Source organism: Xyrauchen texanus, chromosome 34, assembly GCF_025860055.1.
Source record: "Xyrauchen texanus isolate HMW12.3.18 chromosome 34, RBS_HiC_50CHRs, whole genome shotgun sequence".
Lineage (NCBI taxonomy): Eukaryota > Metazoa > Chordata > Actinopteri > Cypriniformes > Catostomidae > Xyrauchen > Xyrauchen texanus.
Window position 1 is genome coordinate 8,187,491 of NC_068309.1, and position 24,190 is coordinate 8,211,680.

At 36.8% G+C, this 24,190-nt stretch overlaps 1 protein-coding gene across 9 annotated transcripts in view; it reads left to right on the forward strand.

The window, feature by feature from the left end:
• Positions 1-24,190, forward strand: part of LOC127627527 (mitogen-activated protein kinase 10) — an 88,728-nt gene that overhangs the window by 51,298 nt on the left and 13,240 nt on the right. For 6 of the 9 annotated variants that reach the window (XM_052103954.1, XM_052103955.1, XM_052103950.1 and 3 more), the window contains exons 9-12: positions 5,965-6,147; positions 16,609-16,733; positions 21,348-21,371; positions 23,234-23,297. In XM_052103954.1, coding sequence (XP_051959914.1) covers positions 5,965-6,147; positions 16,609-16,733; positions 21,348-21,371; positions 23,234-23,297 — 396 coding nt within the window. Of the gene's footprint in view, positions 1-595; positions 668-5,964; positions 6,148-16,608; positions 16,734-21,347; positions 21,372-23,233; positions 23,298-24,190 lie in introns of all 9 variants that reach the window. The other 3 variants (XM_052103951.1, XM_052103953.1, XM_052103952.1) reach the window with 3 other exon arrangements.

Consider the following 24,190-nt stretch of genomic DNA (forward strand, 5'->3'; position numbering starts at 1 on the left):
ATGAGCTTGTGATGTTTGCCAGAAGTTTGCAGCACTTCACCAGTAGTGGTGAACCTCCGGCAAACATTTGGCAACAATGAAAAATTTGCTGCAAGTTTGCCTCAAAGCTCATTTGCTTGTGAAAATTATCTGTGGTAAATCTGCGGCAAGTTTGCAGTGAACTCTCAGTTTTTGTAAGGGCTGTTCAGGCTAAAGACCTAATTAATAAGGCTGTAGTTCCTCTAACACTTTACAACACTTCTAATATTATATCTATCTCTACCACATTTGTATCACTATGCCTCGCACACGAACACACTTTTTTTTTCTCAGTTTTTAGCAGCACTGAAGACTTAAATGTGCAGACACTTTACTGGTTCCAACATTTATTTTTGTGTATTATATTTTGCTTTGAAGATGCTAAGTCTCTTTTTCTTACTGTCTCAACCAGTGTTGGGGAATAACTCATTAAAAGGAGCGACACTAATGTAACCAATTTTTCAATAGCGTGACAGTAGTTTAGCTATTTTTACAATAGTGTAGCTTGTACAGCATGTGTGTTCTTTAATGTGATATATGTTGCATGTGTGTGTGTGTGAATGTGTGTGGTCTACAGTGGACATGTGGTCTGTAGGCTGTATCTTTGGGGAAGTTATAAGAGGGTCAGTGCTGTTTCCAGGGACAGATCGTATCCTTTCCTTCTGTTCGCCCTGTCTCTCTACTCTTCTCTCAACTTTTCATTTAGCTTGAGAGATCGTTCCCTCACATCCAGATCAAATAAGACCCCTGCCATTGACTGTTTCTGATACTAACCCTAGAAAATAAACCCTATATTTAAATTGACTATAGTAATCATAGTTTCTACCAAAATATATGCGGTTACAATTGTTGTTTGTTACTACACTAAAGCAGTGGGAATGTAGAACAGCAACCACTGTCATCATAAATATAATATAATATAATATAATATAATATAATATAATATAATACATTGGCATTTATGCTATTTTAATACAACCCCAAGTCCGAAAAAGTTGGGACAGTATAAAAAATGCTAATAAAAACAAAAATGAGTGATTTGTAAATTATAATAACCATTTGCTATATTGAAAGCTCTACAACTACACATTATATGTTGTTTTACCCTGTGAATTTCATTGTTTTAATAATGTACAGTCATTTAAAATCAGATGATTGCAACACGCTCCAGAAAAGTTGGGACAGTCGAGTGAATACATCACCATTTCTAGTATAACACTTATTAAGAATTTAGGCACTGAAGACACAAGTTTGTTACGTTTAAAAAGTCGAATTTTCCCCCATTCATCCATTATGCAGGTCTTCAGCTACACAATTGTACGGGGTCTTCGTTGCCGGATGGTGTACTTATTAATGTGCCACATATTCTCAATTGGAGAAAGGCCAGGACTGCAGACATGCCAATCTAGCACCCACACTGGAATCTGAAAATGATGGTGCTGGATGGCAGTATATGTTGCTCCAAACTTTTTACATATCTGTCTGCATTCATGGTGTTCTCACAGATGTGCGATTTACCCATGCTATGGGCACTGATACACCCCTGGCCCATACAGACACTGGCTTTTGGACCTGACGCTAATAACATCTTGGATGGTCCCTTTCCTCTTTGGCTCGGAGAACTAGACAGCTATGTTGTTCTTTTTTAAATGTGGACTCTTTGGAGCAAAAAACACAGTTCCTTTGGTCTTCTTTCCATCTAAGATGAGACCGAGCCCAGAGAAGTAGGCAGCGCTTGTGGACAGTGTTGATGTATGGCTTCTGCTTTGCATAGTAAAATCTTAACTTGCATCTGTGGATTCAGCGGCGAGTGGTGTTGACTAACAAAGGTTTACTAAAATGATCCCAAGCCCATGTTCATGATATCCATTACAGATGAATGACGTTTTTAGAGACTGACGTCTGGGGATCAGAGATCGTGCTTTTATGCACCGAGATTTGACCAGATTCCTTGAATCTTTTAACTATATTGTGCACTGAAGAGGGTGAAATGCCCAAAATCTTTCCAATTTGTTTTTGGGGAACATTGTTCTCAAAGTGCTGGATTATATGCTGAAGCATCTGTTGGCAAATTGACAAGTCTTGAACGATGCTTGCTCTTGAAGGACTAGGCTGTTTGTGGAGGCTCCTTATACAGTATTATGACACATTTGCCTCACCTGTTTAACATCTCCTGTTTAACATCACCTTGTAATATCAACTCGTCAAATTGTTATTAGTCTTAAATTGCCCCTTTCTCAACTTTTTTGGAGAGTGTTGCAATCATGATTTGAAATTACTGTACATTTAAAAAAATATATATAAAAATACATTTCACAAGGTAAAACATAATATTATGTGTAGTTTTGGTGCTTTCAATATAGCAATGGGTGAATTTAATTTACAAATCACTTTTAATAAACACATTTATTAGCATTTTTCATACTGTCCCAACTTTTTCGGGATTGGGGTTGTAAAAGCAACTAATAAATAGCAAATATATATATATATGACTAAATTATTAATAACATTTTTAATAACATATAATATAATATAATATAAAACATGAGTATTTATCATTGTTGGGTGTAATATATTATTAAATAATTAATTACTGTAATTAAATTACTTTTTCATTGAAACATTTAAATTAGGGATTACTCTTAATTTTTAAGTAAGTAATTTAATTAAAGTTATTTCTGATTTAATTGTGTTAAATACTGTATAGACTATAGAACAATTCTATATAAAACAATAGTGAATTTAAAATCCAATGTAACGTCTAATGCTAAAATGTATGTTTTCTAATTTAATGAAGCTCCCTTAAAATCTTTGGCCAATTCATGATTAATTAATTTGATTTTATATGATATATTTGAAGGAATTGAAAGAACAATTTCATGTCTATCATTATATTTTTCATCTGGTCAAGGTTGATAAGGGTTTTAGTAAGTAATAAATAATGTGTTTACTTTTCAGACAGAGTAATTAGAACTTTAATCTAATTACACGATATAAAATGTACTAGTAAACAGTAGTTTGTAATGAATTACCTTTTTAGAGTAACTTATACAACACTGATATTTATATTATTGTTAGTAAATGCAAATATAATAACATAATATAATATAATATAATGGCATACCTATTGTCTTAATAAATAGCAAATAAATAAAACGTACATTATTAAATGATTTATTAAATGTTTATTAAAAATATAAATTAAAACGACAGACATTTTCTGAAATCTTACACTGTTATTTAAAAATTTATAATTTATATGTTTATAATTTATTATGGTTAGTAAAAACTGTAGTAGTATTTTTTGGTATTTTTGCAGAAAATGTGATTACCTTGACAAATTATAAAGGGAAAAACCTATAAAACCTATAAAAATCCAAACAATTGTTTGGAAATTGTAAAAAGCGTGATATATATCTACTTTGCGTAACGGAACACATCAATTCATTGAGATCTGATGTCATACAAATAAAACAGTTACACAAACAAAAACCAGTCTTTTATTTATCTCACCATTAAATCCAAATTTGAAGTAATTTGTGGAAAGAAGCCCGCCAGGCAGCCATTCATTTTTGATTGGCTTCCATAAAATGTGATGGCGAGATCGAGATACTGGGGTGTTATTGTGTTTTGGGGCCGTTCCTGTGGGATGATGTAATGCGGTTGTGTTGGCCCCGGCTCTTTGAACCAGGACCCCCCTTTGTGGGAATCAACTGAAGCCTGGGGAACAAAACCACTCATGTGACTCCCCAAGGCCAACTGGGCTACCATGACAACATCCATTCCCCCCTCTGTTGCTAGGCACCCAGAGAGACAGCTCTTAATGTCTTCACTTCAGGATCCATTCACTTTGGCCAACACAGACCAATCTGCCATAAACCATTCCCTTAAACGGCAATAATCAAGAGCGTCAAACGGAAGTGGTCTCTCTCTCTCCACCCCTGTTCCTTCCCTTGTAGCCTAATTTCCCATTGCTACACTTCTGTGATAATGACATGAATGATGAGAGAGAGAGAGAGAGAGAGAGATGTAATTTCTTAAAGGAGTGTTCACTCAAAAATGAGAATTCTGTCATAATTTACTCACCCTAATTTTTTTTAGAAATCCGTAAGACTTTCAGTCTTCTGTGGAAAACAAAAGATGATGTAAGGGCGAATGTAAGGGCCAGACAGCCTCAGTCACCATTCACTTTCATTGTATGGATAAAAGATGCAATAAAAATGAATGGTGCATTTTGCCTTACATCTCTTTTTGTGTTCCACTGAAGAAAGAAAGTAATAAGGGTTTGCTCCAGTCTCAAGGTTGGATGATAAATGTGTAAAAACATGGTCACTCATATCTGATGTTCTTTATGTGCGCTACAGTCTGGTAATTGCTGGCTTGTTTGAATGACCTTGTCTGCAATCTTTGGAAACACACTGAGAGACAAGTTTGACAAAAATGTTCGGTGGTGAAATATTAATCAGACATCTCACTCTGTCTTTGTTTGTTTTTCATGATTGTTTGTATACAGCAATAGGCAATTTTGTGTGACATAAGATTGCATGGGACTTGTCTTTTAGCCATTTTAGAACTTTTCATATGACATGACGACTTCAAATAGGAAGTTACTCCAGTGCACATTATATTTCTAGACCACTTCAGAAAAATGGGAACATGAACTTGATTTATTTGAACATAAAAGAACATAAACTTAATTTTTGCAATACAAGAGAAACCAAAATGTCAGTGGTAATGTGCAGTTGGTACCCCAAGGATGTTACTTGATCTGACCTATACAAATTGACTACCATGGTGTTGACCGGAAACCTTCTTTGTCACTTCCTCAGCTGACGTTTTTCTTTCAGTTATGGAAGTGCAGCATAGTTCTAGCGGGAAGACTAGCAGCTGTACATCATCACATCATTAGCTGGGTAATTCCTAGCCAATCGCATGTAAGCCGTTGCTTTATAAGTCCGCTCACAATCTATCACATTGCTGTTTCAGTGTGCTAACACTGCAACCTCCACCACCCCACCACCACCAGTTGAGCCCTGTCCCGCACGGGGGTAGGCTCCTCGCCCCTGCCTCCTATCTCCGGCAGGACATGACTGTTCCGGGTACATCTCCCTCGGACCGCCGGACGGGGCCTACGCCAAAGAGAGAGACATTACTTTCTGTTTTACATTTATCAAATAAATGGCATCTTAAACTTCACTCAAGCCTGCGTGTCTTCCCGATAGAAATATAATTACGCTTGGTGTTGTGTATACTTGGACAGAGTGATGAAGACTGTACCTCGACTATGCAAAAATCTGTGACAGCTTGATTTTAACCGCCCTATAAAACATAGTCTGTGGAACTTTGGGTGTCAGGAGTGTGCTTTTGACCCTCTGGTCATTGGACAGTGGAGTGTTTGGGAAGATACATACAAAATACTTGACTTGAAAATACTTGTGAGCACGAGGGCCATCAAAACTGTTATTCTAGTACTAATATAATCCTGATCTCAAGATGCATCTGGTCTGATGGGCAGTAATACTCCAAACACAGAGTCTGAGATTTTCTTGTTTGTTATGATACTGCCTGACAGTTTACATGTTTAATTTGAGTAATGGCTAGATGATATGATTAGGCAACCCATTCAGTGCCTAATTAAGACCCTCAGAGTGTTCTAACCTTTGTTGATTTAGCCTTTATTACCCTGGAGTGGAGGTAATTAACTTTATTTTATTATTATTATCAACAGCATTTTTAGGATAACACCACTTACTGGAGATTCATTTTATTTGTTTATCTTGTGTAACAATGTTAGAATAACAGCATCATGTAATTATGTCTATTTTATATTCCATTTGTGGTCAATAATAAACCCAATTGAAATTTAAAAATCATACTTTATATAATGTTTAAACAGCCATTTTGCCAGTCTGTAGGCATTTTTTCCATGACCCAACCTGCATTCAGATATCGACCAATGGAATAAGGTTATAGAGCAGCTTGGCACGCCCTCTCCTGAGTTCATGAAGAAACTGCAGCCAACGGTGCGCAACTATGTGGAGAACAGGCCAAAATATGCAGGCCTGACTTTTCCAAAACTCTTCCCTGATTGCCTGTTCCCTGCCGACTCCGAGCACAACAAACTCAAAGGTAAGAGAGAAACTTGTGCATGTGAACATTCATTTATGTGCATGTTCATTTTTACATAATAAAGAATGTCAATCTGTGTACTTTAAGCATTTTGCTGTGCTTATATTTTTATAGAGACTGTGTTTGTGTAGGCGAGTTTGTGTTGGTTACGAGGACATTGTTTAGGTTACAAACTGGTAATCACAAGGGTATTATTCTATAAATGTGGTTTATGGGGACATTTCAAATCGCTTACAAAACATATGTAACAATGCTTTTTTATTTATTAAAAAATGCAGAACGTTTTTTGTGAGGGTTAGGTTTAAGGTTAGGGGATAGAATCTATAGTTTGTACAGTATAAAAATAATTATGTCTATGGAGAGTCCTCATAAGGATGTGTGTGTGTGTGTGTGTGTGTGTGTGTGTGTGTGTGTGTGTGTGTGCACTAACAAACAAAATTGCCATGGTACTACCATGTTTTTTAGTTTTTTTTTGTACATGGTACAACGGTTATACCATGTTTTTATATTTTTTATTTTTATAAAATTTGTATTATTACTTACAATACCATCACTATACTATGGAACAATCACAGTATATTTTAAAGGTTGTGTGCCTTAAGTTAAAGGGTGAAACTCATGAAAACTTCAAGAAATGTCTGTCATATTTTACCCCAATAAATAAATGTAATCTATTTGGGACCATTAATATTTTTTTGTAATATTATATTATTTTTGGTGTGGTGGTGGTGTAGTGGTCTAAGCACATAACTGGTAATCTGGTAATCAGAAGGTCACTGGTTCAAACCCCACAGCCACCACCATTGTGTCCTTGAGCAAGGCACTTAACTCCAGGTTGCCCCAGGGGGATTGTCCCTGTAATAAGGGCTCTGTAAGTCGCTTTGGATAAAAGCGTCTGCCAAATACATAAATGTAAATTTAATAATGATATTTTTTAATAGTAATATCGTTGTTGTTTTTGTTGTTAATAATAATAATAATTAGTTCTGTTGATTTAATTCGGGGTGATTAATTATATAAAAAATAATGCATAAACAAAAATGTACGCAATTCATCATGCTCCCGGACCGTAATAAGGAATATTCCTTATATCTGAGCAATTCAAGTTTGTAGTACCGAGTGTTTTCTCCAGGGGGCAGTAAGCGAAACATCAGCTGTATAGGCAATGAGCAGCTTAAACAGACAGAGAACAAACTGCACATACTGAAGGCAGACAACACAAGATGAGAACACGTTCTTGCGTTCAAACACAGCTTAATGGAGACAAATCTGAATGTAGGGATCTCAGGATGTGTTTGTCTGTTTCAAACTTCATTTAACTTGACACAGCCACCTAAAAACGGTATGTTTATGTTTATATTGTTATTGCAGGAGCTTTCTCAGCAAATATGATTAATTGTGATTATTTGATGAATTAATCGGCATATCATGTAATTAATTCGTTTAAAAATTGTAATCGACTGCAGCCCTAATAATAAATAATAATAATAATAATAATAATAATAATAATAATGTCCAGACAGGCCAATGTCCATAATAGGCTTCATTTTTTGTTTGATTTCTGTTTTTTATATGTTATATTATTATTATATAAAATGTTTTTTTATTTATTTTGATTTTGGGGTTTAATACGACACAAGCATTTCTTTGTGAGATTCATTTTAAATGCTTCCTACCTGGAAAATGCATAAAATAATAAGTTCATTATATATTCATCCATCCAAATATTTGTACATGTGTTATTTTCATGGTAGTTTGCTGGAGAATCATGCATCATGTCCTACCCATTTGCAAAATTGAGAGACGTTTCATAAATTGTGCTCAAGCTGGAGTCATTCTCCAGGGGTTGTTGGAGAAGAATTATGAGATTTTCATGTGATTGCCTGGTGAGATTGCCTGGTGGAATTTATTTCCTGTGAACACACATCACAGGCAGATGCTGAAATGTATCTTCCCTATTCCTAGTTTGGGAAAAAGGAGGAGTACAAAACACAGCTACATTTGACCCAGAACTTTTTGTCATGGGTGTGATTATAAATTGAGATGAATACGAGTGTTAGACTGAAGCTAAACCCCCTTCTGCTAAAGCTACTCTGGTAAAGAGAGACAGAAAGAGCATTATCATTGGCATGTTTAATCTTATTCTTTATTTTTACTTTATCTTTTTAATTACACTTTATTTGAAGGAACAGTTCTCCCAAAATGCTTTAAAATCTTATTTGCGTCCCATTCAGATTCAGCGAAGATAAAAAGCATCAGCGAAGGGAAGATTTATATAGAATAATGACCTAAATGTTGAGTTGTTCCACAAACAAAGCAACTGAATGTTTACAGTTGCACTTAAATACAGCATATGTACAATTTTTATTTTTTTCCCTTTTCTGACCTTTTTATTATTATTCATTTAACTTATTATCTATTATTTTATATTATATATTTAATTTTGCACTATTGGTGTTTCACTTTTTTCTTAGTTTGCACTGAGACATTATTTTATCCGATTATTTATTAAAATATTTTATTTATTTTATATAGTTGTATTTTGTACAACTGCGGCTTTACTTTTTTATGTTTTATTATATTGCAAAAAATGTTTTAGCTTAAAGGCCTCAAACATTTTGCCAAAATAAATGTACATTTTCTGTCAAACCAATAAGTCACATTAAAATGACAGATTGAACTGAGTCAAATTTAAATCAATTCAGAAAGACAGAGGGAGGGAGAGGGAAAAAGAGGGAGCCCATTGAGATTTGCAGAAATTGGCGTCAGCCATTTTGAAGTGGTCCAGCTGGTGGCAGAGAGAGGAGAGAGAGATGGGATGATGCCGTGAAAGACAGAGAGAAGGTCTGACTGTATGTAGCTATATACATAGAAAGCGAGAGAAACAGAATGTGTACGGAGGTGGAAAGAGGGGGAAGGAAAGGTGAGAGTGCAAGCAAAGACGAGCAGAGAAAAAGTGTTTGATGTTTTCTTTGTCCTTGTAAAAGAGCGAGTAAAAATAGACGATGGAATATAATGATTGTAGCATCTGAATTGAGATATGTTTGCACTTAATCCTTCAAACAGTAAACACCAAATAAAAATGGACCCTAATTACTTTCTTAATATTTTGTTCTGGTATTATCGAGCACATTTTAACAGTGGATGTTATTCTGGAGAATAACCCAGTTTGGTCTCATAAAAATTACCTAAATGTGGCTACATTTATGCAAAAATTATATTTCGTGGTTCCTGTTACGTCCAGCTCATTTAAGGCCGCAACATAAAAGGGGAATCAAACACCAATGTTCGATGAATGAAGAAGGTTTTATTTTCTTCAACAAACATAACAATTACCACTCATACCAACATAAGTCTAGGGAAAAATAAAGAAATAACCAAACAAAATAACTACAGCAAAATATTAACGCTACCTAACATAAAGTAAATATAAGAAAGAAAATAAGAGAGGAGCCACTCCTGAGAGGAGTTATCCCACAGAGAGTGCTGCCTAAATGAAAACTCAGAACACTTAAATACTAAATTTCATAATTGACAATTAACATGGGGGAGTGACTCAAAACTCCCACAGACTGCCACCACCAGGGAAGGAGTACACTCAGGGTCGTCACACCTCCCATTCCAAAAAGAGGTTACCTAAAGAGCCGACAAGAGAGAGAAAAAAATAAAAAATAATGAAAAAAACCAAAACCAAAACATGAATAGCGAAATTTCCGTGTAGAGATATTTTACAAAACATCTGGGTTGTTTGTACTCATCTCTATAATCCCGTTCCATCTCACTCCCCGATCTCCTGGGCCCTAGGATATCAAAGGGGGACAGAGGGGAAAAAATAATAATAATACACAAACGCTAAAAATAAAAAAAAATTACGCACGTGAAAGAGCATCGGCAATCAAATTATCCTTGCCGCGGATATGTTTGATCAAAAGATGAAAAGGTTGTAGAATAAGACTCCACCTCATAATTCTTTGGTTTTTACCACACATTCGATCTGAAAAAGTCAAAGGATTATGATCTGTGTAAACTATGATAGGACCACAGATAGAACTCAAATAGACCTCAAAATGCTGAACTGCCAGCACAAGGGCCAAAGCCTCTTTTTCTATGGTCGAATAAACCTGCTGGTGGCGGTTAAATTTTTTTGAAAAATAACTAACCGGATGTACAATTCCATCAGTGTCTTCCTGTAACAGAACCGCGCCCGCACCAGAGGCACTGGCATCAACTGCAAGGAGAAACGATTTCTTAAAATCAGGTGCAGCGAGTACAGGAGCGTTGGCTAACAGGGCTTTTGCATTATCAAAAGCACTCTGACAATGTTCTGACCACTGGAATGGTTTCTTGGGACTCAATAAATCAGTTAAGGGTGTAACGACACTGGAAAAATTCTGACAAAACCCTCGATAGTATCCTACCATTCCCAAAAACCGGCGAAGTTCACGACGGGTACTAGGTGTAGGAAAACTGCTAATAGCCTCCACTTTAGCGTTGATTGGTTTTACACAACCCCGACCAACCACTTTACCCAAATAGGTCACGGTGGCTTTTCCAAACTCGCATTTGGCAAGGTTAATCGTTAAGTTGGCTTTGACCAGACGTACAAAAAGTTCTTTAATTTGGTCAAGATGTTCGGACCAAGAAGAACTAAACAAAACAACATCGTCTAAGTAAGCTTCGCACCCTGACAACCCAGACAGTACTCGATTTACTAACCGTTGAAACGTAGCGGGAGCATTTCTGACCCCAAAAGGCATAACGGTATACTGCAGGAACCTATCAGGCGTAACGAAAGCAGACAATTCCTTTGCACGCGATGTCAGGGGCACCTGCCAGTAGCCTTTCAAAAGGTCGAATTTGCTAACAAACTGTGCAGAGCCAACACGATCTACACAATCATCAATTCTAGGTAAGGGGTAACAATCAGGTTTTGTCAGCGTATTAAGCTTCCGGTAATCAGTACAAAAACGATAAGTATTATCGGGTTTACTCACTAGAATGCAAGGAGAACTCCAAGAGCTGAAACTGGGTTCTGCTAATTTATGAGCAAGTAAGTAATCTACCTCTTTCTGGAGCAACTCCCTTTTTACAGGGTTTACTCGATACGCATGTTGTTTTACAGATTTCGCCATACCAACATCAATGTCATGTTCAATGACATGAGTTCGGGTAGGGACATCAGAAAAAAGAGAGGGAAAAGAACTTACCAACGTAATTATCTCGGTCTTTTCTGATTCAGACAAATGAGACAGATAAGAACTCAAATTAGCAAGAACTTCAGAATTATGGAGTCGCCCTTCCACCACTCCTCTAGAAGGATGATTAATTTCATCCGCAACTGTTGGACCCGAATGTTTCCCCCTCTCCTCAGATACTTCTAAAGTGCTCTGACCCACAGTAGTTGACACAAAATCAACTGACAGGGAAATCTCAGGAGTCGTATAAGGTTTTAAGAGATTAATGTGACAAACCTGTAGTTTCTTTCAGCGTTCAGGCGTGTTTAACAGGTAGTTGTTGTTGGGAAAACATTTTGAAATTGTATAAGGTCCCATAAACCTAGCCTGGAAAGGACTAGTCACAACTGGTAACAATGCCAGCACTTGGTCACCTACTTGAAATTCTCTAAATTTAACCTTACGGTCAAACAATTTCTGCATCTTCCCCTGAGACTTACCTAATTTTCGTTGGGCAATAGCTCTAGCTTCATAGAGTCGATAACGAAAACTGCTTACATAATCTAAAACATTTTCTGGCGGATCAGAAGTCTTCCATTCATCGGCCAAGACAGCAATAGGGCCCCTGACAGTGTGTCCAAACACTAACTCATTAGGACTGAAACCCATGCTCTCTTGTACGACTTCACGGATAGCTAATAACATCCAAGGGAGTCCTTCTTCCCAGTCACAATCAAGTTCAACACAATAAGATCTCAAAAGTGACTTCAGAGTCTGATGGAACCTTTCTAGCGCCCCCTGACTTTGAGGATGGTAAGCACTTGAGACGTTGTGTGTGACTTTAAGTTGTCGCATGACTTTCGAAAAATGTCGAGACATAAAGTTGGACCCTCGATCAGACTGGATAGTTTTCGGAATGCCGAAGATAGACATGAAACTGGTCAACGCCTTTAAAATCGATTTAGTGGTAATAGATCTCACGGGGTAGACGGCAGGATAACGTGTGGATTGACACATTACAGTAAGTAAATAGGCATGTCCAGCCTTAGATCTTGGTAAAGGACCAACGCAATCAATTATCAAATGCTCAAAAGGAGTTGTGACCACAGCAATAGGCTGTAAAGGAGCCAACGGAATTTTCTGATTTGGCTTCCCAGTCATTTGACATGTATGACAAGAGCGTATGTAGTTAATCACATCCCGTTTAACCCTAGGCCAATAGAACTCTCTCAAAATCCGGTCATAAGTCTTTCAGTACACCCATATGACCAGCAACGCCCTCATGAGACAGCTGCAGGACGGCATGACGAAAAGTAACAGGAATAATAATTTGGATCCTAGGATCTTGTGAAAGGTCAGAACACATAGGTTGTTTCCTACAGAGCAATCCATTTCTGAGGAAGTAGACAGAAGAAGAGTTCTGGTCACCTTCATTCACCAAAGAAAACAAATCCTGGAGTGTACCATCTGACTGCTGTTCTTTAATTAGTTCTTCTCGAGATACACTATAAAGTGGAGATAAAGAACAAGCATTAACATGGTCACCACAGTCAAAAGAACTTTCAGAAATGGAGTCAGATTTTTCCACATTGTCAATGACAGACCGTAACTCAGTCACGGGGACCTCATCTTCAGTACCAGTGCACATGATTTTACTTCCTGGCTGGGAGGAATCTACAGAAAAAGTAAAGTATCACTAAGAATTATCTCCTTTTTGTCTGATATTTTCTTAGCCTTGGCTCGGGTTATCGCCATTGCAGGATATAAGTTATGACAGTCAGAGGAGTCACACGGTTTTCCTACAACAGGAACTACTATAGGCGAAACCCCACCATCCGACCTTTCCCACACATTTCCTCCTGCCAGATCATTTCCCAGTATGAAGGTGACTCCAGAAACAGGAAGCACTGAACGAACTCCCACAACAACATCACCTGACACAAGCTTGGAATTAAGATGAATGCGGTGTAAAGGAACTTCCATAAATCCCATCTCAAACCCTCTTACCAATACTTGAGTTCCAGTAGCAGTACTATCAGACAAAGGCAGAAGTCCTTCCAATAAAAAGACTGCGAGGCCCCTGTATCTCGGAGGACACAAACAGGAACAGCCCTCTCAGAGCCGGGCAAAGACACGGTCCCTTCTGTAAGAAATGGTGCATAATCATTATGACTTTTGACATTATCCACCTCAGAGTTATTCTTCTGCATTTTCACAAACCGAGCAGGACTGTGGTTTTCACATGATGCAGAAATTAAACCAACTGTTTTAGCAGATCTCTCCTTTTTCTTAAGAATCATGCAATCAGAAATTTTATGTCCTGTCTTTTTACAATAAAAGCAAACAATCTCTCCTTTAACATGTGTAGCAACAGCATGATCAGGAGAAAAATGAGAAGCAACACTTTGACGTACCACAGTTGTTTTGCTCTTACCCAAAATGCTGGACTTAGGTCTATGTGATTCATTTAAATGGCTACTCAAGCCTCGGTGAGTAAGTACAAATTCATCGGCCATAAGAGCAGCATCCGACAATTTACTCACCTTATGCTCATTCAAATACATAGCGACAGCATTTGGTACGCAATGTTTAAACTCTTCCAAAAGGATCAGCTCTCTAAGCTGTTCCTTAGTGTTTACTTTCATTGAACTACACCAGCGATCAAACATGGTTACTTTTTCTCTAGCAAATTCAAGATAAGTGCACTTCTCAGATTTAAAAAAAACTCCTAAATCGCTGACGATATGCCTCAGGTGCTAATTCATAGGCTTGTAGTAGTGCAGATTTAACAGTTTCATAATCACGGCTTTGCTCAACAGTTAACGCGGAGTACACTTCCTGTGCTCTCCCTGTTAAAACACATTGCAACAATAACGTCCAGAATTCTCTGGGCCATTTTAGTGACTCAGCGACACGTTCAAAATGAGAAAAATATTTCTCTACCTCTCTCTCAGAAAACGACGGAACCATCCTAATGTTTTTAAAAACATCAAAACCAGGTGCAGCAGGGACTGATTCATTAGCTGACTCAGAAGATGGAGTTTCAACTGTTTTTACATTCAGCTCCAACTCAAGTTTCCTCAACTGAAAACGTCTTTCATCCTTTTCTCTTTCAAACTGCAACTCTAATTTTTGCATCTCAAACTGCTGTTGTAATTTCTTTACCTCAACATCTCTCTCTAACTCTTTCTCTCTTAACACACAAGCACCACGCTCAGCACGAAATTTTTCCGCATCAACACTTAACTGCTTCTCTTGTAAAGACATCTCGTTAAACTTTACATTTCTGTCAGTATCATCAAAAGGAGACATTAAAGACTCATCAGGGTTAGTAACTACATCTCTTACCTCTAAAACACCCCGCTCAACAAGTGCGCTTTTCAGAGTGTTTGTCAGAGTTTCTTTAAGCTTCTTATCGTTACTCGTTAACTCCACGCCAAAACGCTCAGCAATCTGCAACAACTCTTCCTTCGTGCATCTCTCCAGTAATATTTCTGAAGGAAACGTGAAGAAATCTTCAATGACTGAAGACATTTTTGCTAACACAGGAGTTAAGCTAACCCAACCAAAACAGTAACACAAGCGTGAAAACACCACTTTAAACTACAACGTTGAGACTACAAATCCCATAAGCCCCCTCCGCCAGGGACCGTCGCAGTATAACACGCTCCTGTTGCAAATCCCGCAGTTACTAGATAGATGAAGACTTACCACAAGTCATTCCCCACATCATCTTCATACTTTAAGCAGGCATGACAAACACAGACACGGAATACAGTAACAACGTGTTACCTTAAAGGAAAAATGAGAGACTTCAGTTCCTCACTATAAACCAAGCTAACTAAACCTACCTAATCTTCGAAGGTGTACCGGGCTCGAGGCGGCATTTAAACGCTGAACTCAAGGACAGTTGGTACATTTAAACCAACAGCCTGAAGCGTACCCCCGACAGAGATTTAAACCTCCGCCCAGAATAACCTTCAAAAATAAGAAAGGCAAAACAACAAACTAAAATAACAAACAGTGCCTCGATGGAAGGATTGTAAACCCAGCTAAGGACACTCTAAATGCCCGAAGTCTGCTCATTTACCCAGGTGAACACAAAACATTATACTCACTTATCATGTAGCTATCCCGGACGAGCCCCCAATTTTATGTTACGTCCAGCTCATTTAAGGCCGCAACATAAAAGGGGAATCAAACACCAATGTTCGATGAATGAAGAAGGTTTTATTTTCTTCAACAAACATAACAATTACCACTCATACCAACATAAGTCTAGGGAAAAATAAAGAAATAACCAAACAAAATAACTACAGCAAAATATTAACGCTACCTAACATAAAGTAAATATAAGAAAGAAAATAAGAGAGGAGCCACTCCTGAGAGGAGTTATCCCACAGAGAGTGCTGCCTAAATGAAAACTCAGAACACTTAAATACTAAATTTCATAATTGACAATTAACATGGGGGAGTGACTCAAAACTCCCACAGACTGCCACCACCAGGGAAGGAGTACACTCAGGGCCGCCATTCTGAGGTGAAGCCTCCACTGTGTGGCGCTAATAGCGAGCTAAACGAGTTAAACCCAAACAGATCAACAAACACTACCTCCCTACCCTAAACATTAACTGGAGTGAATCCCCTAAATGTCCGTTCCATGTGTGTACGGAATACAGGAGTTACTGCCGCAATTGCAACGAATGATAAGTGATCACCATAGCAACGCTATTGCATTTCGCACCTTGGAACGAGCAACATGAATGCCACCAGTTTAACCAATTTTGTGTTAAACAAAGTAATTGTCCACGAGAGACATATTATCATCTGGCAATGTTTAGCTTGTAGTGGTGGTGATTTTGATTAATTTCAGTGACTCGATTATTTTGATTCCATTCAACAAAATGATTTGTTCAGTTTCGTTCATTCATTTGTTCATTGACCATATCTTCAAGTTATGGCTTTGCATATCTTCAAGATATTTTCAACACCTCTGAAAATAACTTTTCTTTTCTGATAACAGAACCAGGCAGAGAGGGCGGATACAAGTAATATTAACCAATAAAATCAATTAAATGTATTTGTAGTGAGCTACAAACCTCTCTTTGGATACATGTTTTTTGTCATGTTTTTTGTTCTTAAAAATGCACACAGTTTTGTTTTAGAGGTTAGTATAAAGTAATTACAGTATAATTAGCTTTATATAAAAACATTAGAAGTCTATGAGATGTTCCTATTCAAATTGCCATGTGTGTGTTTGACCTCTCTAACCTCTTGTATTTAACAGCTAGTCAGGCCAGAGACCTGCTGTCGAAGATGTTGATCATTGATCCTGCTAAGCGGATATCAGTGGACGAGGCCCTGCAGCACCCCTACATCAACGTGTGGTACGACCCGGCTGAGGTGGAGGCAGTGAGTACAGCTCTCCCTAATTCTCTTAGAGAAATGTATTAGTGCACCCTGGCCATCTGTCAACTGTTTATTCTGATCTGGCAGCCTCTCTGCTGAGTCCATACTACAGCAAGCTAATTAAAGATTAGCTACGATAAACCCTTTATATACTGAAGCCCACTTGGTTAAAGTTTGGCCGTTTTGACTCATTTGTCTTGTTTGTCCAATCGTGAAATACTCCCCTACTCGCATCTGATTGGACATCAACACATAAAAAGAAACTGTATAAATAGTTTTGCATTCCCTTGCAATAGTTTTGTGTTCCCTCACAATAGTTTTGTGTTTCCTCACAATAGTTTTGTGTTCCCTCACAATAGTTTTGTGTTCCCTCACAATAGTTTTGTATTCCCTCACAATAGTTTTGTGTTTCCTCACAATAGTTTTGTGTTCCCTCACAATAGTTTTGTATTCCCTCACAATATTTTGTTTCCTCACAATAGTTTTGTGTTCCCTCACAATAGTTTTGCGTTCCCTCACAATAGTTTTGCGTTTCCTCACAATAGTTTTGCATTCCCTCACAATAGTTTTGTGTTCCCTTACAATAGTTTTGTGTTTCCTCACAATAGTTTTGTGTTCCCTCACAATAGTTTTGTATTCCCTCACAATATTTTGTTTCCTCACAATAGTTTTGTGTTCCCTCACAATAGTTTTGCGTTCCCTCACAATAGTTTTGCGTTTCCTCACAATAGTTTTGCGTTCCCTCACAATAGTTTTGTGTACCCTTACAATAGTTTTGTGTTTCCTCACAATAGTTTTGTGTACCCTTACAATAGTTTTGTGTTCCCTCACAATAGTTTTGTGTACCCTTACAATAGTTTTGTGTTTCCTCACAATAGTTTTGCGTTCCCTCACAATAGTTTTGCGTTCCCTCACAATAGTTTTGTGTTTCCTCACAATAGTTTTGCGTTCCCTCACAATAGTTTTGCGTTCCCTCGCAATAGTTTTGCGTTCCCTCGCAAACCTTTTGCGTTCCCTCGCAATAGTTTTGCGTTCCCTCTCAATACCTTTTGCATTCCCTCACAATAGTTTTGTGTTCCCTCGCAATAGTTTTGAGTTCCCTCGCAATAGTTTTGCGTTCCCTCACAATACCTTTTGCATTCCCTCACAATAGTTTTGTGTTCCCTCGCAATAGTTTTGCGTTCCCTCGCAATACCTTTTGCATTCCCTCACAATAGTTTTGTGTTCCCTCGCAATAGTTTTGAGTTCCCTCGCAATAGTTTTGCTTTCCCTCGCAATAGTTTTGCGTTCCCTCATAATACCTTTTATGCGTTCCCTCACAATAGTTTTGAGTTCCCTCACTAATAGTTTTGCTTTCCTCGTAATAGTTTTACGTTCCCTCGCAATACCTTTTGCTTTCCCTCACAATACCTTTTGCATTCCCTCACAATAGTTTTGCGTTCCCTCACAATACATTTTGCATTCCCTCACAATAGTTTTGCTTTCCCTCGCAATAGTTTTGCGTTCCCTCACAATACCTTTTGCATTCCCTTACAATAGTTTTATGTTCCTCACTAATAGTTTTGAGTTCCTCTCAATAGTTTTGTGTTCCCTCACAATAGTTTTGCGTTCCCTCACAATACATTTTGCGTTCCCTCACAATAGTTTTGCGTTCCCTCACAATAGTTTTGCGTTCCCTCACAATACCTTTTGTGTTCCCTCACAATACATTTTGCGTTCCCTAACAATAGTTTGTGTTCCCTCACAATAAATTTTGCATCCCAATTATTAACAAAGATTAAAGAGTATTTTGTTCATTGTATTGAATATTTCAAAATATGTTCAATATTTTGTTTCCTCACAATAGTTTTGAGTTCCCTCACAATAGTTTTGCGTTCCCTCACAATAGTTTTGCGTTTCCTCACAATAGTTTTGCATTCCCTCTCAATAGTTTTGTGTTCCCTTACAATAGTTTTGTGTTTCCTCACAATAGTTTTGTGTTCCCTCACAATAGTTTTGTATTCCCTCACAATATTTTGTTTCCTCACAATAGTTTTGTGTTCCCTCACAATAGTTTTGCGTTCCCTCACAATAGTTTTGCGTTTCCTCACAATAGTTTTGCGTTCCCTCACAATAGTTTTGTGTACCCTTACAATAGTTTTGTGTTTCCTCACAATAGTTTTGTGTACCCTTACAATAGTTTTGTGTTCCCTCACAATAGTTTTGTGTACCCTTACAATAGTTTTGTGTTTCCTCACAATAGTTTTGCGTTCCCTCACAATAGTTTTGTGTTTCCTCACAATAGTTTTGCGTTCCCTCACAATAGTTTTGTGTTCCATCGCAATAGTTTTGCGTTCCCTCGCAAACCTTTTGCGTTCCCTCGCAATAGTTTTGCGTTCCCTCTCAATACCTTTTGCATTCCCTCACAATAGTTTTGTGTTCCCTCGCAATAGTTTTGAGTTCCCTCGCAATAGTTTTGCGTTCCCTCACAATACCTTTTGCATTCCCTCACAATAGTTTTGTGTTCCCTCGCAATAGTTTTGCGTTCCCTCGCAATACCTTTTGCATTCCCTCACAATAGTTTTGTGTTCCCTCGCAATAGTTTTGAGTTCCCTCGCAATAGTTTTGCTTTCCCTCGCAATAGTTTTGCGTTCCCTCGCAATACCTTTTGCGTTCCCTCACAATACCTTTTGCATTCCCTCACAATAGTTTTGAGTTCCCTCGCAATAGTTTTGCTTTCCCTCGCAATAGTTTTGCGTTCCCTCGCAATACCTTTTGCGTTCCCTCACAATACCTTTTGCGTTCCCTCACAATAGTTTTGCGTTCCCTCACAATACATTTTGCATTCCCTCACAATAGTTTTGCTTTCCCTCGCAATAGTTTTGCGTTCCCTCACAATACCTTTTGCATTCCCTCACAATAGTTTTGCGTTCCCTCGCAATAGTTTTGAGTTCCCTCGCAATAGTTTTGTGTTCCCTCACAATAGTTTTGCGTTCCCTCACAATACATTTTGCGTTCCCTCACAATAGTTTTGCGTTCCCTCACAATAGTTTTGCGTTCCCTCACAATACCTTTTGTGTTCCCTCACAATACATTTTGCGTTCCCTAACAATAGTTTGTGTTCCCTCACAATAAATTTTGCATCCCAATTATTAACAAAGATTAAAGAGTATTTTGTTCATTGTTAGTAATGATACCTAAGGCATTTACTAATGTTAAAACATTTAAGCTTATAATAAAGTGCTACCAATATTGTAGAATGTATTAACCATAGTTTTGACAGAAAACATGTTTTTATTTATAATAATATTGTAGAGACCATGATTGTTTAAGGCTAACCATTTTTATTTGTAGTATTATTTTATTTTATTTTATTTATGGAAACCATGATTTTACTATAGTAATATTGTAGTAACTATGAAAATTAAGTTATGTTACCATGCTTTTTTTGGCAGAAACCATTGTCTTAATACATTATACTGTATCCATATAGTAACCATGGCTTTACTGTAGATTAACCATGGCTAAACTTGTGGTTACTATAGTTTTATTACAAATACCATGGTATTTGTAGTCCAATCAAAACAACCACAACATTTTGATTTTTATTACCATAGTTTTTGTTTTCCTGTATTAGTAGGCCTACTATGGTTTTACTACAAATATCATGGTGAAAATATGGTTATTTTAGTAAAACCATGGTAAATTTATTGCAAAAGCATGCTAAACTTATTGTGAGGGAACAGACAACTTTTTCAGAAAACAAATTCCTGCCCTGTCCTCTTAGGGGCTCCGTAGAATTAACACTTGCTGACTACATTTAAACTCCTTAAAGTAATAATTTGCACATATGAGATCGTTCACATTGTTCAGGTTCACATTTATTTATTTTCCTCAACAAACTAATTTTAAAATGATTCTGTACGTAGTTTATACTCATTCATTCGCTCAGTTCATTCAGGCATAAAATGTTTGACTTCTTCCATTGTATACAGTAAATTAGGCTTTAAAGTGATCAGACCTACTGTATATACACTCACACATTCAGATACTTGAGATCTTCAGTTATATAGATCTAGTGTACTATCTAGTGTTATTTTGCCACACTGCATTTGTGAGTTTAGTAAGTGTTCGTGGGTTGATTCTGGAGACCTTCATCAGTTTGAGAGGACACAGAAGGGAGTATAACTGAAGGTTGTCCTGTTCTTTGATGAAGATTTCTAAACGGTTACCTTGTATTTTATTCACATGTCCACTTTTGACTAACAGCTTGTTCTTGAGAGCTCAATTGTAATGTTTCAAAGGGGTCTCAAGGATGCAACAATTCAGATTTTCTTTGTAACTTCTGGCTTCATAGAAAGTGGGGAACAAGACATACAAACATATTATGAGATGTAACATGTAATACGGTCCATGTTTGATTATTTGTAAAGGTCCTATTGTTAACAGATGTCATTTATGTGAAAATACACTTTTCTGCTGATCAGAATATGAGCAAAACATGTTTATAATATGGTAGATATGATTGCAAATCTGAAATTCAGTAGCAAACAGTTTGTTTTAATAATACACAGATATCTTCCTGATTAGTGTGATTCTTGTCTCTTTCTCTTTGGGGTTTCTCTCTCTCTGATGAAGGCCAGGAATCACCACATATCTATGGTAAATAAAAAAACGTTCTACACTTAGGAAACCTCCTCATTTCAACACACCTATACTTTTGCCCAGATATTTTTGTCACACATTGATATGTATACTCCCAAAAAAAAAAAAAAAAAATACATTAAATTCTAGGCCACATTAAAGATTTGGCCTAGATTTTGTAAGGTGTTAATAGGATTTGAATATATGTTTGTGTATTTAAGTGTCATTATTGTGTACTAATCTTGTATAATGTGGCAATTATCTATCTATCTATCTATCTATCTATCTATCTATCTATCTATCTATCTATCTATCTATCTATCTATCTATCTATCTATCTATCTATCTATAACTGTCATATCCATCCATCCATCCATCGATAACTGTCATATCTATCTATCTATCTATCTATCTATCTATCTATCTATCTATCTATCTATCTATCTATCTATCTATCTATCTATCTATCTATCTATCTATCTATCTATCGATAACTGTCATATCTATCTATCTATCTATCTATCTATCTATCTATCTATCTATCTATCTATCTATCTATCTATCGATCGATAACTGTCATATCCATCCATCCATCCATCCATCGATAACTGTCATATCTATCTATCTATCTATCTATCTATCTATCTATCTATCTATCTATCTATCTATCTATCTATCTATCTATCTATCGATAACTGTCATATCCATCCATCCATCCATCCATCCATCCATCCATCGATAACTGTCATATCTATCTATCTATCTATCTATCTATCTATCTATCTATCTATCTATCTATCTATCTATCTATCTATCTATCTATCTATCGATAACTGTAATATCCATCCATCCATCCATCCATCCATCCATCCATCGATAACTGTCATATCTATCTATCTATCTATCTGTCTATCTATCTATCTATCTATCTATCTATCTATCTATCTATCTATCTATCTATCTATCTATCTATCTATCGATAACTGTAATATCCATCCATCCATCCATCCATCCATCCATCCATCCATCAATAACTGTCATATCTATCTATCTATCTATCTATCTATCTATCTATCTATCTATCTATCTATCTATCTATCTATCGATAACTGTAATATCCATCCATCCATCCATCCATCCATCCATCCATCCATCCATCCATCAATAACTGTCATATCTATCTATCTATCTATCTATCTATCTATCTATCTATCTATCTATCTATCTATCTATTGATAACTGTAATATCCATCCATCCATCCATCCATCCATCCATCCATCGATAACTGTCATATCTATCTATCTATCTATCTATCTATCTATCTATCTATCTATCTATCTATCTATCTATCTATCTATCTATCTATCTATCTATCTCTGTCATATCCATCCATCCATCCATCCATCCATCCATCTTCTGTCCTACTAATGGTGCTGGTGTCCTTATTTATTGCAAAGTTCTTGCATGTGCAGATTATGATGCTAACACTTTACATTGAAATGTCCATATTATATTACATTTAAATGTTGATCATAACAATAATGAATTGTTCCACAAAGAAATTATGCAGGAGACATACATGTGTAATCTATATACACATTGCAGTGTAACCAAGTTTAAATGTGACCCAGATGTATTAGCAGTAAGAAATCTGGCCCTTATCATGCCCTTATCTAGTACTGTATTCGTGTAAAGTTACTCACAAGCTGAAAGGTCTTGCATCAACTAAGTAATTCTCCAAGAGCAGATGTTCTTATTTAGACATATATTATAATATCTAAACATTGTTTGGCAGAAACACCATAGAAAGACCAAATTTCTACAAACTTTTTAGAGATTTAAATTGCTTTCTCTCTGTTTCTGTCTGTCTCTCTCTCAGCCTCCTCCACAGATCTATGATAAGCAGCTGGATGAGAGGGAACATTCAATTGATGAATGGAAAGGTAGGCCTTCGTTTGGAGCGCTCTGCATGTAGACATGACATAACTCACTGCCCAGAGATGGCTGAAGAGATACTGTAATAAATCCTACACACACACACACACACACACACACACACACACACACACACACACACACACACACACACACACACACACACACACACACACACACACACAGCTCTCTAAGCAGAACAAAGGATTTATGCCTCAAAAAGGTGTGTTTTTACAACCTGGTCTCATGACAAGTCTTAATAATTGGTACAAGATGGTGAAATCATACGAGTTGGCTTGTACAGAAATGTACAGACTTTACTCTCAGAAAGAAACATGAAGAAACCAATGAAATATGTTATTACGATTTTTCCCAAACCTAAACCAAGTCATAAAGTCTAAGCCCTTACACAAACCCTAAACTTAACCATGATTTTAATAGCAAAATAACTTTTATTACCCACAGAAGAAAGAAAACTTTGGGGTTTGGAACAAAACAAGGGTAGCGTATTACATGTTATTGACATTCATCAGTTATTTGTATTGCATAAATAAATATGGAATGAGTAAACAAATTTGTTCATTGATGTTTCTTGACTTTACAGTAAGGCTAGATACAATTGTATGCCTGTATTGTAACATTTTGAAATAATTTTTGTTGACTGTTGGGTCTCAGTGGGAATAAAGTTGTTTGTACCAGTGACGTTGTACAATGTCTTACGCTTTTACCATCCAACTCAATTGAATTGTCATGAGGTGAGGATGGTTTCTTAGAATTTGATTCAAAATCTACATTATTGTCCCAGAAGCTAAATTAGTCTCTGACTCCATAGAAACATTATATAAATAACATAAAGTACAATACAGTTAATATACCATATACAATATCAAATACCATACCA